This window comes from Channa argus, chromosome 1 (genome assembly GCF_033026475.1).
Source record: "Channa argus isolate prfri chromosome 1, Channa argus male v1.0, whole genome shotgun sequence".
NCBI classification, from domain to species: domain Eukaryota; kingdom Metazoa; phylum Chordata; class Actinopteri; order Anabantiformes; family Channidae; genus Channa; species Channa argus.
Window position 1 is genome coordinate 35,394,789 of NC_090197.1, and position 16,599 is coordinate 35,411,387.

General features: G+C 38.4%; 1 protein-coding gene across 5 annotated transcripts; it reads right to left on the reverse strand.

The window, feature by feature from the left end:
- Positions 1-466: 466 nt before the first annotated feature.
- LOC137132904 (atlastin-2-like) lies at positions 467-15,805 on the reverse strand. 5 transcript variants are annotated; one of them, XM_067515926.1, is made up of 15 exons: positions 15,673-15,805; positions 11,021-11,187; positions 9,636-9,845; positions 7,521-7,655; positions 7,237-7,341; positions 7,093-7,143; positions 6,933-6,989; positions 6,489-6,581; positions 6,256-6,394; positions 6,027-6,154; positions 5,661-5,717; positions 5,507-5,578; positions 4,834-5,265; positions 3,969-3,983; positions 467-3,121 (listed from the first exon to the last, which is right to left on the reverse strand). In XM_067515926.1, exons 1-15 carry the CDS (start codon positions 15,743-15,745, stop codon positions 2,984-2,986), a joined length of 1,872 nt encoding a protein of 623 aa, XP_067372027.1. In that variant the 5' UTR covers positions 15,746-15,805; the 3' UTR covers positions 467-2,983. The 5 variants fall into 5 exon arrangements, with proteins under 5 accessions (XP_067372027.1, XP_067372043.1, XP_067372034.1 ...); XM_067515942.1 differs by lacking the exon at positions 3,969-3,983 and having other exon boundaries at positions 467-2,575; XM_067515933.1 differs by lacking the exon at positions 3,969-3,983.
- Positions 15,806-16,599: the final 794 nt, after the last annotated feature.

Genomic DNA, 16,599 nt, shown 5'->3' on the forward strand with positions numbered 1-16,599 from the left:
TTTTGAGGAGGTCGAGTAGACAACTTGTGATGTTTAACGTCATGTTGCAGTATCATGAGCAAAGCATGCTGACTTTCGGAACCTGGAAGCTGGCTAACAGCACTTGCTTGGGAACCACAGTGGTGTGTTTGTGCCTCTAAGGATCCATCTCTACATGGACTAAACACGTGAATTTAATACTCGATGGAATAATGAGAAAGGCTCTTTATTAAAGTGAGTGCATCGACACTTCCAAAGGAAACTGGACTTTCTGTTTCAATCTACGTCCTAGCTGTAGAGGCAAAGCCAAATCTTAAGGCATGGAGAATGTATTGTAAGGAAAATTAATGCAAGAAAAAATGCCAAATAAGGCCAACAAGATACTTAGGAGGTCCTCCACAAGTGCACACATAGGACTAAAGAAACAAACAAGTGTAATAGTGTATCTACCAAGAAAAATCTAAAAGAACAGAAAAGGACCAAAACCAGTTATTGATGATTTATTAAGGTAGATATTTTATTCAAAAATAAATTACCAGAGATATCTTTAAAAGGCAGACATTGTCTCCAGCCCACTCGTCACAAACAAGATTTCCTTCTCAGGATCCAAATGAAGCTAAAGTAAATCCAAAAGCAGCAATTTATCATTCTTGAACTAACCACAGACAGTTAAGCTAATCAAGAAAAACTGCCATTATCAAACGACTCACTACAAATTGTATACAAAGTTTATTTAAATATTTAATTCAATATACATGCCCAATTTGTAAACTGTGAACAGACTGTACAGTATGAGACTGGTGCTTGAGGTGAGAAATAATGTGGATGGAATCAATGCAAAAGAGCTCAGACAGATGTGATGCAGCTGTTAGTGGACTGAACTAAAGAGTTCTACAGTTATCTACAGCAACACCATGAAATCACATTCTCACTGTGGAGAAATTGTTTTAATCAAGCTGCTTTTGGGAGAAAATTTTAAAAATTACAACATTTGAGTGGGACATTGGAAAAAAAACATTGATTTGAACAAACATATTTTTGTCAGTAAGAGGGAGTTTGGCAAATTCTACAATGAATAGAACCCTAACCCTAACCCTAATGCTACTGGTGTAAGGTAAATGTAAAGCTACAGCCACTTAAAACTGGAAACAGAACCAGCTAATCTGACTGTACAGAATAAACTGAAAATCTGATTGTGAGCTCATTTTAAAGCTCATTAACATATTTTACCTTGTTTAGTGAAATAACAAAACAAAATTAATATGCAATTTCATGCATTTTAGGTGCGTATAGGGAGCTGTGCTCCCAGGTTCACACTGCCTCCAGCTAAGCAGCTGCTGGCTGTGGCTTCATAAAATTAGTATCAGTAACACTTGGCAAAATGTAAATGGTTAATAGAGCTGGAGATAAAAATCCATTTACATCTCCAAGGCCCCAAATCCAAGAATCAAACTTCGAGCCTGCAGGTTCGAAAACTGTTAAAAACAAGCCATTGTTTAATGAAAGGCAGTGGAAGTGAAAATGCTCCTTAGTCACCTGACTATAGCAGACCTCTGAAATCTCTTTATTAGCTTAATGCTACAACACATTTGCTCTTAACACCATGCAGGGTCAAACACTGGCAGGTCTGTGAGATACTAAAGGCCATTAAAACTTGTCAGGTTCAAAATAAAAACAAAACAAGAAGGTTACAGTTGTCTTCAGTATTACAATCACAACATATTAAAGGGAGAGAAAAAGTCAGAAGAAACCTGAGCTCAGAAGTTGATTATACACGTTACCCTGGTTAACACACCTTCCAAATTTAGTGTGGAGGAAAAAAACAACAAAAAAAAAACAAGAGGACAGACAAGTGTGAACTACTAGAACCAAAAACAGTTTGTTATTTTCAGATTTGTTTGAGTAGATCAATTTAACAGGACTCACTTATGCTTCAAAGAAACATTACAAACTGCCTAAGTAAGAAACCTAAGTTTGAACAGGTCTTTAAGACAAAATGATTAAATGCACATAAAAAAGTTTCAGTTTGCATCCACTGTTGATAACAGCTGCCCACAGCATTGTCAGTTTTCCCTGAATAACAGCTCAATCCTGAAGCGAGTGCAATCTGCAACCAGCAACTAAGTGTCAGCCTACAATACACATTACAACACAAGATTCATCTGTTACAGCATGGCACAGGAGACTGTCCTTCAGGTCCTGTTTTGGCAAGAGGTGATGTCACCTGCTTTTCTGCTCGGTCCTCTCATGAATTAGCAGTTTCTGCTCTGGGGCACTGGGGGGCGGTGGTGAGCAGTGCAGAGAGCAAAAACAGGTTCACAACAGTAAAAGGCAGGGCAGCAATGTAATGATGGGTGTTTTTGTAGTGATGGTGGTGCAGCTTTGGTGTTGAACTAATTTCACAGTTCTATGATTGAACACATTGAGCAAGTGGGCGGGAGAGTAATGAATACAACAGGTGAGATGAGGAAGAGTGTCAGTGAGTCTTTAACTTAGTGTGCTGTGAGCCCTGTTCTGTCAAGCTGGCTTTGATAGAGTTAACCACCGTCTGTCTGACGTTATCCTCCATATAATGTTCACTTAGCGGCTTCAAAACCTGCAGGACAAAGGAGACAAAGAGGACTTCATGTGAGAGCAAATAAAGTAAACTCTACAAAGACAGACAATAAAAAGGGTAAAATAATAAGGTTAAACAAAACAGGATGTAGTCTCCAACATGCTGACCACAGAAACTCATCCAAAACTTCTTGTAAAAAACAAAAACACCACAACTGAACAAAACACAAATAAAAACACTTAAACTGCTATTGAACCGCAGGCCTTCATATCCTTGAGTTCCTGAGATGGGCCTGTCCTGCCATTGTTCAGAGGGTGTCTGTGCCCAGATAAAGTAGAGAAATCCAGCATAGTAGGACTGAAAAATAACAAAGAAGCCAGCAAACTGTAGAGCGTTTGATATGAGAGAAAAGTTTAACAGTCTGTAAATGTGGCGGTCGACCAGCTGCTAGTTAGTCTTCTTGTAGTTGTTGTTGAGAGGAGACAGAGCTCGGAGCCCCAGCGTCGCTCCTGATTGGAATGAAGGGAGAAGAGAGATGGGCCACGCCAGGCGGCTCCTCATAGGTTCCAAAAGTTTGGAAAACACCTGAGAGCACAGCAGGGAGGAACGGCAGAGTTAAAAAAAATGGAACAAGATGGACAGGCACTGGAATAGGCAGAGGAAAAAAGATGTAGGGGGAGATATACAAGTAAAAAAAAAAAAAGACAGTATGTCCACATTGAGCCATTTAAAGTTTATCAAACACCTTTTTCTCCGCCTAAAACAGTTTTTCCAAACATCCTCCACAACTCTAACAGGATGGTTCAGTGTATTCAAGGTCAACAGAGCCTTTCCACATGGATGAGCCAGGGTCAGGGTCTGTGTGGCAGTAAAACTATGAATCCTTTAGACGCTTGTAACTTTACCTAAGGTCGTTAATTTTAAACACCAATAAATCCTAATACACACCAGACAATATTACAAGTATAAAAAAAGGATTTTATCAGTGCAGTGTAGCAGCGTTTGCTGCTCTAGCTGTTGTGGCTTTTTACTATTAAATCAGTTTTGTACTTGCAGCTGTGTGACAATAGAAACAGGACATTTGTATGAATGTCACAGCCAAGTATATGTGACAGGCAACTTTTCTCCAGTCTCAGTTTATATACTGAACAACGCAACGACGAGGCAGAGTTGTTATTAAACTGTACAAGTCTTGTCATAAAAACCTGTTTATCCCACTTTTTAACCATAGTTTTGCTGAGGTGTTATGTTTGCCACATGAAGTTTTCACCCAAACCGCTTTTAAACTTTATATGGCTTAATGTAGCTGTACAGTGCAAAAGATATGATGGAAAACCGTATAAGTGAAAACACCAGAGGTAGAATGGCAGCAAGAGGTCCAGGAGAGGAGAAAGTAAAAAGAGGAAGTCACGCAGGAACCGAGACAGCTCACCTTTCTGACAGCCTTCTGTAAAGCAGGGGACGGAAGAAGAGAGACAAAAGCAGAGGAGGGGGGAGAAGTCAGGAGACATGAGGGCAGTGCATGTAGTAAATCCCAGACATTCATGAAACTCCAGATAAAAAGCACAGAAGCTGGCTTAACCACAGAGGAATAAAAAGGATGGAAAAATTAAGTAGTGGCTTCAGAGGTTCAATGTGGAAAGAAGCACTGAAAGGTAAAAATGGTTAAAGAATACAATATGGTGGAGAGAAAGAACACGGGAAAGGATCCCCATCTCAGGTTTAAAAAATAAAAATAAAAATAAAAATTTAGAAATAAAAACAACATGGGGAACATGAGAAAAAAATACAGTAAAAACAAAAAATGAATAAAAACAAAACATACAAACTTTGCTTGTTTAAAATCCAGATTCTTATTTTAACCTAGTGGCATAAAACATTTGCAAAACAATGTAAAAGAAAAGAAATGAAGAAAAACAAAACACAGCAGAGGCTGCCAGCACTTCTTGTCAGTTGTAGCTTAAACCAGGTACCAACAAAGACCATTAGAATTGTTCCCACCTAGTTGTGAAATGTTTCCCTTCAAACAAACGAAAAAATAATTTTCAATCCCTGTTTTCAGCATGTACATTAATCTTAATCCACAGTCACGTCTACCTATTCTTGTGTGGACAGTCATTGACACAATGCGTCCCAGTCCATATCCCTAACACTAAACCTAAAACCCAGTCTTGACCTTCGTAGTTTGTTGGTCCGGTCAAAATGTTCTCACAACAATGGTATTGAAACAAAGTTTGCCCACACAGGTAAATTAAGACATGCCCAAACACACACACACACCACACACTCCTCCTCACCTGTTCCCAGAGTGTTTCAGCCACCTGATCTATAATCAGTCCCACCTCCCGAAACTCTCCAGAGTACTTCACATATGCCCAGGCACAGAGTGACAGCAGTGCCACGCCCATAACTAGGTTAGCCAGAGCTGCTAAGGTGCTCAGGCCAATGAAGCCTGTCACCCCCGACACCACGTAGGTGACAAACATAACAGCAAAGATCGTAGCAGGTGTGCGTGCGGCGTAAAAGATGTTTTTGCCGTCATTGTGTTTGGAAAAGTTGGTGTAGGACTCGTCAAGCTCGGCCTCCAGCTGGTTCTGGTAGCGCTGGCAGAACTCCTCCCCGCCCATTTTCTTCACAGAGCGGAAAAAACGCACCGAGTGCTCCCGGAACTCGTGATGACAGCGCTCCAGGTCAGCTGGAGCAATGTATGGCTTGTCACCGCCACAGATCTGAGGAGGAAGGACATCGAATAGGAGAATGAAACTGAAATAAGAGACAAAGACTAAAAGACTAAATAAGAATGGTTTCAAGCTTGAAATCACTCTTTTTTTTATTATATTTATTATAATTTTAAATATTCTATTTTGCCTCTAGGTTTCTCTACACATTAGAGAAATCAGATTTTGATTACATCATGCTTGGTTATTTAACCGATGCACAGCGGAGAAAAAAAAATACACCTGTTCTTACCTGCTCCATATTTTTGCTGTACATGTCTTTGGCTCCTGCCACAGCAGTCAAGTTGTTTGCTTCTGCTGTTGCCTGAAAAACAGAAAATAACCCAAAAAATTCAAAGCAGTGACCCACACTTTCCAAGACCATTTCTTTTGGCATAGTAACTAACCTGCAGCATGGACTTTGGGTGGGGAAGTTCTTCACCTTGGTAGATTTTTATATAAGCCTGCAGAAAACCAATACGTATCAAAGACAGCTTTTCCTGTGCAATAATATTCTGAATGTATATTGATACACAGAAATATATAATTTTCTAATAAATATGTCCTACTTCCAATTGTTCTGTAAAATCTCCGTCCCCCCCCTCCAAAAAAGACCACGTTTGTGTTGTTTAATCATCCAAAGCTTACATTTAAATTATTAATTTTCTATTAGCAAACACTGACATAACATTACAGGGAGTGGGTTGTTTAGATTTACTGAAATGGGAAAACTATTTGAAACCCACTGGACTTTTCATAAAATCTTTCAGCACCTTGAAGTACTCCACAAGATCTCTGCAGGTGACCTTGTTTCCACCAATCTCCTTCTCTACCAACTGATCTGGGGCCAGGAGGAGAGGAACCAGCTTAGCCAGCTCCTTCTTAAAATCACCATCAATGTCTGAAACACAGAACCACAGCCTGATTGTAATTTTAGTGCAGCATGCATTGTTTATGACTTTAGTTTAATATTAGTTTAAGGCTATAATCTTATTTTCTCACCTCTCAACCGGCCATCAAAGTACGGGTTTGTCGCCACCTTGAGACCAGGATGTGGCAGCAGGAAACAGCTGATTTTGGAAAAGCAAGAGTGGATGTGCTTCCTCACATTCTGCAATTCTTCATGTTGGTTCTGTTTTACCTGTATAAAAAAAAAAAAATACTGTAAATGGTAAAAGTCCTGGCTGGTAAATGACGAGGTGCAGTGCATCTGACTTGATTTAGAGGGTCCTCACCTGTAGCCTTTTCTCCAAAAAGTTGTCGCCTCCTTCCAGGCCATAGCCATGTTCATAAGGATAACTCCAGTCCCGAATCAGGAACATCAGAGACTGAAACACATGCACAAGGAGTCACAATGAGACATATTACATTCGATTTTTGAAAAAGAAGTTACGGTTAAGATGATAACCATTGTAGTTCCATTGCTAAAAATCTCTGATTTGGTCTGAGTTCCATAATTTAAGTAACTAAATACAATTATCATGTTTTACCTGTTGTTATATACATGGTGCTTAAAGATAAGGTTCAGTATTAATTTAAAGGAACGTTCTCAATTCTTCTAATATGCAATTTACCAATATTATTAATTACAAATACACAATCTGTTGTGCTGCCACATATGAGGTGTTCAATGGTACTGTAAGTAAATGTATACAGAAAAAAACAGAGGCTACCGGTACCTGAAAGGGTTTCAGGTAAATCTCTTCCATTGCCAGTCGTCCATATTCTGTGAAGAGCTACAAAAGAGGGAAACCAAAACAAGATAAAACAAAGACGTTTATTTTTGACCAGAAAGGTAAAAATTTAAGACATTTGGTGCAGGGAGGAACTGACACCAACCTGCAGATGTTGTAGGTCATCTTCCTGTATGTTTTGGGAGAGATTGTATACCTAAAAACAACATGAAAAACATAATGACAAACTGTTTTAACTAATTACAGAATATTTTCTACCATTCTTTTACAAGCACGCTTCAAGTGTCACCTGTACAGAGCTGGTCATTGTGCTGAGTGCAAACACAGTAGCACAGTCTTTTATAGTAGACTGGCTGTCAAACGCTCCTTGAGTGTCAACAAGGAGTACGGCAACCTGTTGGGAAGGCATACAATAAATGTGCTTGTTTCACATTTATATACTATTACCATTACAATGAAAATATAAATCTGAGGTTTAGCAGGTTCTTACAAAGACAGATTTTAACTAAGATGCAGCATTTACAACATTTTCTCTCGAAGCTTGTTTTATGGTGTAGTTTGATAATTCTCTACCTTGCTGCCATCTGGCTTGTCAACCACAAATACTTTGCTCCAGATCTGAATTCCAGTGGTCTCCCTCTCACAACCTCCTCGCCAAGTGAACCCGGTCAGGGGCTCCTCATCACCTCCAATCCACGACTCGCTATTCTGCAGGAGATGAAAGTCAGCTGAAGAGAAGAATTGATTCACATGGATTGAGAGCACAAATGGGTAGTTAAGTGTGAGATAGGCAAAAGATATCTGACATTTTCTGGTGAAAAAATGTCTTAATGGTATTAAAAGCTCAGTGTTCCAAATCTTGTGTTAAACGTGTAATGAACTGGATTGAGAAAAAGCTATACTATCAGACCACACTTAGACAAGCCTTGTATGACAACATGTCATCCAACAGTGTTGTGTAAACTGAGCAAGTAAACGCTAATGGACGTACATAAGAGCTCAATGACCTAATTTATTTCTTGTTTCTCAATTTCACAGCATGTTTAGATAACAAAAACTCCCCCCCAAAATTAAAAATGTCTTGCAAAATGTTAGGAATTACAATAAAACTGCCTCAATTAAAAGCAACATTTTGTGACCTTGTTTGTATTTGACCACAGATAGGGAATGTATACAAGCTTCAAAAGCAAATAGCTGATTTGCAAGGCAAAGTGTGCATGAACACTGATTCCTAGTGACTACAATATGACATCTCTGCTGCATGTCTATCCAAAATAATAGCTTATTATACTTACCTTCAATTAAAGCTCTCACAACAGATAATCACACAACAAGGAAAGTTCTCAACAGCTGCTAATGTGATTTCTAACAGTGTGGTTCTTTGGCTTCGGTCATCAGTCCGTTCTTAAGCTAACATCAATGTTCGGAAAAAATGTGACCACATGTTCATCCTGCCCAACAGCTGTGAGAGGGTCATAACATTCCTCTGTCTTTCCTGTTGTGCCTGATTATGTGTATTAAAGTGTAGGAGCCTGTGAACGTGTTTGTTAGAGTTTGGACAAATGAGTGTGTTCAGCTGGTGCTAGAAAGGCTGAAGGACTAGTTGCTGACACTTGTGTCGAGCAAAGATATTGCTAATATTATATTAGCCAGCACAACTGTATGTGCACACAAAATGGGGTTAGGGTTACAACCAAAATATGTGTGTATGTAAATTACTGCAACACTTTTGTCTTATGTTGTCTGAATAAATCAGACAACCAAATTATTTAAATTATCCCAATTCAACACTTACAAGTCCAGCACTCTCATTATGAAACTAATAGTCTCACCTTCCCACAAGGCTGAGACCAGTTTGACCACCTCTCCCTTAGTCATGCACCTTGCTGAATGGGTATGTCAGCAAGGTGACTGAACAGGAAGCAAGTCTTTACTTGCACATTCTGGTGCACGTGCTAGTTTGAGTTGTAATCTGATTTGCTGTACTTGTTCTTCTAGCCCATCTGTTTTCACAATCTCAGCTGACTCCAAAGGTTACACAATATTGAACTCCACAAGTAAACACACATTCACATTACGGGTCTTTCAGAATTAGCACAAATGTGAAAGAACCTGATCTCATTGACCCTGGACCAGTAACATCACTTTAGAAACATGTGGTCAGATCAACATATGAACTGGGTGATTGTTTAAATGTTTACCAAGGCTTGAAGGCTTGAAAGTCACCTGTCCAATCAAACACATGACAATACAAAAGTTTATAGGAAACTACATTATAGTCAATTGATTATTTACTTAAAATGTTTAATACAAAATTATTTACTACTTTCCACTTCTCTAATACTGTTTTCTACATTAGTGGTAAGTTATACAATAATGTATGAATCTGTTTTATATCAAACAACAATATAATTCTATAACAAAATGCAATAACCAAAAAAATATAAAAAAAAAAACATGAGTATACTGGCCCAGTTCTGCCTTTTACAGCAAAATGTATTTCATTATAACTTCAGTTCATTGGGTTTATTTCAGACTGGCTCCACTTTTGGAACATGGCGTTAAATTCTGATTGATTGAATCTATACAATATTAGATTGTATAGATTATAAAATGCCTCTTCAATATTGCATTATGTCAGGAAACACTTGATATTATGTGTTTAATAAAAATATATTTTTTTCTTACTTGATTGTGCATGTAGCGCAGCATGAAGTCCAGCAGGAAAGATTTTCCCTTGCGGAAGGCCCCAGCAACAGAGACTACCACCACATTAAGGTCCTTCACATGATCCTGCAGCAGGATCTTCTCTAATGCTGCGGCATCCAGCTCAAAGCTATGCTCATCCTCGTTGGCCAGGACGATCTGGATGGGCCTGGCCTTTTCCTCTACCACAGCCTGAAGACATGAGTTTGCAATAAATCAGGGCTTTCACTGCCATTAAGAAAGGTTCAAGTGATTACACTGTGAGGATAAGGCAGGTTACATGAAGTAGATGGAACTGAAAACTACAGAGTGGAGAGCTGTAAAAGCTTCAGGGGGAAAATGAAGTAGCAAGAACACGTTTAGTGGCCTGATGTACGACAAAGACAGAAACCAATTTCAAAGATCTCTACAGATAAAATACAAAACAAAGAACATTCTGTATATTTCTGTGTTTTATAATATAAATGCCTTGATTTTTTTTTCTCTTTACACCCTAGAGAGGAGGCTATAAACTCTTATCACCAGAAAGTAGAGTATTTAATTTCTCACTGCTTCTGTCCATTTACTGTATAAATGTAACATTCTCAATTTTTCATTGGAACGGGTGGAGAAAAGTGTCAGGCATGTTGTGTGATAAAAGAGTATCGGCGAGAATGGAAGGAAAGGTGTTCAAGACGTAGCTGAGACCAGCGATGTTGTTCAGCTTAGAGACAGTGCCACTGAAGAAAAGACAGGAGGCAGAGCTGGATGTAGCAGAGCTTAAGATGTTAGTGTCTCTTTGGGAGTGACGAGGATAGACAGCATCAGGAATGAGTACATCAGAGGGACAGCTCATATTAGATGTTTTGGAGATAAAGTCAGAGAGGCCAGATTAAGGTGGTTGGGACACGTTACGAGGAGAAACTGTGAATATATCGATAGATGAATCTGAGGTTGGAGCTGCCAGGCAGGAGGTCTAGAGGAAGACCAAAGAGGAGATTTATGGATGTAGTGAGAGTGGATATGAAGTTAGTTGGTGTGAGAGAAGAGGATGCAGAGGACAGGGTTAGACGGAGGCACATGATTCGCTGTGGTGTCCCCTTAAAGGCAACAGCCCAAGTAATGTCTCTGATGTTCTACAGATCAACACCTACTCAAATAATTGGGAACTTAACCTAAACAAATATTATGCACTTTAATAATTTTCTCCCTCTTTTTTCAATACAGTTTTGGTCTTACAAACTTTTAAGTCCAAAGCCATGCGCAAAATAATTTTTGGTGAAACAAAAAACAAGAAAGGGGGGCTCGAAGTTACAGCTACATCACATCTTAAGTACATGCTTGCCATTCGACAACAACATGGTAGGTAGCCTACTAACTACCTCTACCTCTCTTTCTTGAATGTCTTCATCTGGTGAGGGGGTGACGATGGCATTTTTGGCAGGATTTAAGGCCATGTTCTTGGAAACCAATTCATCCTTCAGGTCTTCAGGTTTGGCTAAAGGAGGCTTCTGCTTGTGCCGATAAATGGGAACATCTTCGACGCCACTCAAGCCTTTAGATAACAAAGCAAAACAAAGAGAGAAAGATTTCACTGGTTGGATAACTTCCTAGTCCACGTTAGTTTTGAGAGGATGGGCATAAAGTGAGATGTAAGAGAAAAATGAGTCATATTGTAAGATTTAAAAAATAAACTTTATAGAATTTCAGTGTAATAAATCTGTCTATAAAGGCAAATACTGATTTTAGTTAAAGAGAAAATGAAAAATGGTCTATATTGGATTAAACAATATAGGAATGGGGTTACAAGGCTACGTCAGAGAGTACTCTTTTTCAGTTAAAGAGAAGTAAAATGCCCTATATGGGTCAAATTGTAGGCAGGGATCTTGTCAGCCTTCTGGGCTGGGCTAAATACTGTTATCCACTCTGGTATACCCATCTGGGTCAAATTCAAAAATAACTGTATGCTGAAATCACAACGGACCAGCACACAGGGACAAAAGAAGTTACGAGGACAGCACTTTCAATTTTTGTCTTTTGGAACTTTGTGTAAAGTATTTTCCTTAAATCCAAAGCATGTTTCCTCTAAAGTCCATTCTTTCTTCCTGTCACAGTACTACAACTGCAATGTAAGCCTTAGTGCTGAACAAGAATCTAGAAGTCTCAAAAGCAGATTTATTGTTCTTCATCCTTAAACTGTCAGGTTATTTTACATATTTAATTTTTTGGAGGTTCATAAAATAATGTAGTGTCTATAAATATATTTGTCCAGTTTAAAAACCTATAAATATTCAGTTCACTGTCAGAAAAGACACATGAAATCAGCTCCCAACTGAGAACCTACAATCAAAGAGTTTGCAGCTGTTTTTCCATATAAATGACCAATAATAAGTAGTAAAAACAGTCACCAATTATCTGTGTTGACAAATTAAAGCTCTACATTATTCTGACATTCATTTTCACAGTTTAGCCCCAGCTCTAGAAAATAATGTCTTCTCTTTTTTACTGTTAAGGAAACAACAACTTGTACAGAGTTGAGATTACATTCCCTTAATTACACTTGCCTACAGAGCTGACAAAGAGTCCACAGAACAGGTAGCACAACAAATATTAAACATTACTCATTTAAATATTTAGGTGATTATTCATTCGACCGCACTAAGTTGTAGCACCACATCCAAATTACGCTTTAGCAAACCAATCCCTTCCAGTATGGTTGCCATCTTTGATAAGCAAAGGGATCTGCACCTTAGCTCACTAATGCTCGCAAAAGTCTAAATATGCTATAAATATGCAATGCCGTGCTAATGCTGTGAGTGCAGGGCAGTTACAGTAATCTTCTCAGAACACAAATTAGCCCTGCACATTTCCTCAGTCCGTGGTAATGCAAGCTTCCATCATGTGCAGAGCTGCACTCGGCAGAATTAAGTGGCACAGACTCCAGCCACAGGAGAGACCTACACAAAGACCCCATTCTGCCGGGACTAGACTGGAGTCTGTGTTTCAGTAGAATGTAAGTGAGAAACAATACACAATAAACCTGCAAAGAAGCATAATAGCCAGTGCAAACCATCAACTTTGCTGGTGTGTTCATTTACACTTCATGATAAAGTGGAATGCACTGTCCAAATCCTCAGCTTACAAACATCGAGGACACAACTAAAATTAGCCATCTTGCTTATCTTATGGACACAGAGCCGATGATAACTGGCCTATACAGTCCACTTCCCTGCCTGTACAATCAAACACAATGTTAAAGGAACGATATTTTATCAATTATATCAGACATAAAAACATAATTCCACAGTTAACCCTAGTGGTCTATTTATAACTATGTAAAATAGTCTACAACTCAGCACTGTGTCCCAAGTCACCTCCACCTTCCCTGTACTCCTGCTCTATATCTGAGGTAGACTTTGATAAGGCCATAGTCCACTTAACTTAGAAGCTGTCCAAATATAGGAAGCTTCAAACTTTGCAGTTTCTCTGGCTTAAAAAACAAAAAATGGATTGAGAATATTTTATTATATTTTATATTATTTATTTAGTATTACAATACTAATTATTAAAGCCAGAACTTAAACTCAAGGATTTCAGTACCCTCTTATATTCTTTTGACTCCCAGCCTAGGCATTTGACATAGGTTGGAAAAAATGTGTTACTTGGTAGTATTTGTTTATTCTATATAAAGACAAATCTCAAAGTGCTAAGTTTATAAAAGGAAGCAAAGAATCCACTTTAGCCAATTTAATGCATGTACACTGAAAACTCTCTACACTAGGCACCAAAGGAGAACTTGACTTAGCCTCTCTGGACACGAGTCAAGGAGGGCAAATGTTAAGTTGCAGCAGGCAGGCAAATTGTAAGTCTGTGGGGACAAAGAGCACATTAAGAACAGCTACAGTTAGAAAATGTTGCCACAGAGTCAGCTGGCCTGTATAAAAGTAGGCATAAGGGTTAGCATGATAAGGAAGTACCATGTGGAGGCTATTTACCACTTGCTTACCAGTTCTGATATAAAAACCAACAAACTAACAACAACAACAAAAAAAGACTACAAATGTGCAGGAGTACCATTTATTTTCACTCATTTGTATTCTACCAAATAGACAAAAGATACAGTTTTTCAAATTGTAAACTGTCAATTGTTTAATCAAGGATAGCAGTGCTGTCACTGATGGGGAGATTAATCTAAACATGTACTTTATATTGGGCATTGTGCAAATGAAAACGTGATCCTGATTAAAAGCAACCTTAAAAATTAAGCATGAGAACCTTAGCCAAAACAACAGTTAACACAATTACTTAAAAGTTTGGGAACACAGAAATTAATCATATACACTTTAGCAATTAATATCCATCATGATATCCAAAATCAGAGATGCTTTGAGCTTCAGTAAGTGTAGAGTGACAGAGCTTCACGACAGCGAATGAATGTGTGACAGTGAATATGTCTCATAAAATGCTGGTAGACATATATTGTTAGCCTGCTAGCTTCTGCAGGCTATGCTTATAACATATGATACTTTAAGCTACACTACTTGAGGCAGATTGATTGCTGCATGAGTCTGCAAAGAATATACACTCAATAGATAGAAAACTCAGGCTTAGCTATGACCGATGTGTGTAACAGGTGTTCTTCTCAGCATCAGTCAACATTGTGTTAGTGGGTTGTGATTTAGTTCTTTTCATTTGTTGGGATTATAGGATGGGTTCACAATTGTTAATATCTGTCATTAAAAAAAGAAAAAGAAAATAAAAATCAGGTTTCACAGTACGTGTTCCAGGACAAAATTCAGAGTCCACAGTCTGAGAAAAAAAAATGGTTTCCTGAGTTTATCTGAAGTTCACAAGAGGCTGCAACAGTCAGAAGTCGAGTGAGATTTTTCCACTATTACTGTTTTGTAAGGCCAAAGTAGCTGCTTTTCCAGTATTTTTCACGAGAAATTACAATCAAACTTTGGAACAAACAAGATTTGCAAATTAATATTTTCATTATCAACATCCTACTATTGTCCCTAAATAATATGCCGTTATAATTTTTTAAAGAGCACAATGACACCTTTAAATGTCTTGTTTTGTCTTAAAAAAGGCCCAAAGGTAATTAATCAACTATCACACGTGTTAATTAAAAATCAATTTGACAAGCTTAGCACAGTAAAAAGGGATAATAAACAAATCCAACATGCAGCTTTAAAAACATACCCACTTTGTTTGACTAATTCATATAGTTAAATCCTTCAACAGGCTTCAGATAAACTTAAACATATTTTGAGGAGTGTGGACAGTTAAAATGAAATGCATTGGAGAGCGATCCTTAAACTACCAATGTGTCCACTAATGTAGCTATAGTCCACTAGTTACATTAGTGTACAGTATTTAACTAGTTCAAACTACGAAACCACCGTGGGAATTACATGGATACGTCTGTTAGCAAACTACTGGTCAAACTAGATTCATTAGTGGGATGAGGAGATCAAGTAGGCGAATCTGAAACTGGTGCAGTTTAACGCGGACAGATTCCAACTTCAGAAACGACGCAGCTAAACCCAATTCTGGATCTGGCTGCAACACCAGGAAGGTTTATAGACGAGAAACCAAGGACAAGATGCTTATTCTCTCATGGACCAGGGGAAAGTGACGGACCGGATAATTAGGCCGACAGGTGTCGCGGTTGAAATTTGTATCCGGGTCAGAATCAGTTCCAGACCACAGCTTTATATTGAAAGAGATAAAAAGAAACTTAAAGAGTGTCTATGTCTATCATTCTATAAATAAGATTCAAACGTTGTGAGCTATGTTGACAATATGTTTGAAACGCACAGTGACGTAGCGGTACTATAGCAGGGGTACCGCATTTGGCAGGACACCGTGGGTCACCAACTGAAAACATCAGTGTCTGGCTAACGGAAAACCGAGAGTTTGCCACTGACAGTCAAAGACGACGAACACTAAAACACATTTACTTCTAACTCCCGTAAGCTCTGTAAATATTGTCTGCTGTCTGACATACATCGCTACGACAAAAACAGCCGTTTACCTTCGTCAGCAACTCGGCTTTTGCAGTTGGTCTCGATGTGATTTCTGCTCCTCAACCCGCTCACCTCCGCCATCTTGAACTACTGAAACCTAACGTGTCTGACGTCAAAGAAGCTTTTTTTTTTTTTTTTTCTCGCGCGGTCTGCGGAAGTTCAGGCGCTTGCCGCGAGGCATCCACAGCTGGATGAGCACTGAAACTAGTTTTACTTTCACTGGAGCAAAATTATTTTCATACATTTAAAGCTATATTCTGTTAAGTATACTAACATGTGACCAAGTGGTTTATTGAGGAAGTCTTATAGCCTGAATTCAGGGGCGTAGCAATGATTTCTGCAGAAAATGAAGGTCATCATTTCAGTATTGTTTTTAGCTCTTAAACGGCGTTTAGGCTGTTCTGCACATAAATTCGCAGCCTTACAACCCCAATGTTTCAGCAGTGAGAAAGACACAAGCTAAAAGTGCAAATACCTGCCAAATGTAACCACAGATTATGTAGGCGATTTAGAAAAAAGCGCATCCACTACATTAAAACAATTTTCTGAGCACAAACCTAAGTTACTGATTTAAAAAAACAATATAGTCTGTTTTGAAAACTTAATGCTGATGACATTATGAATGAGCAAGTCTAGTCCAGATTTGTTCTTCCTGTGCCTCATAAGTAATGTTTCTCCAAAAGTCCAAAATGCTTAAGCGTTGTTAGGTTTATCTATAGATTCAAGCAGAGAGGTAGTTCAAAGATCTTATTTAAAAAATCTTGTCCAAAAAGAATTCTATATAGAAATGTTAGTAGCAATATAAAATCCCAATAGGGGGCTACACACCAGTGAAACGTTTTGAGAATAAAATATTTACTGGCAATCAATTTCACTTTAAATAAAAATTATTTCAGAAGTGAATTTTATAAAAAAAATAATTAAAAAAATAATCA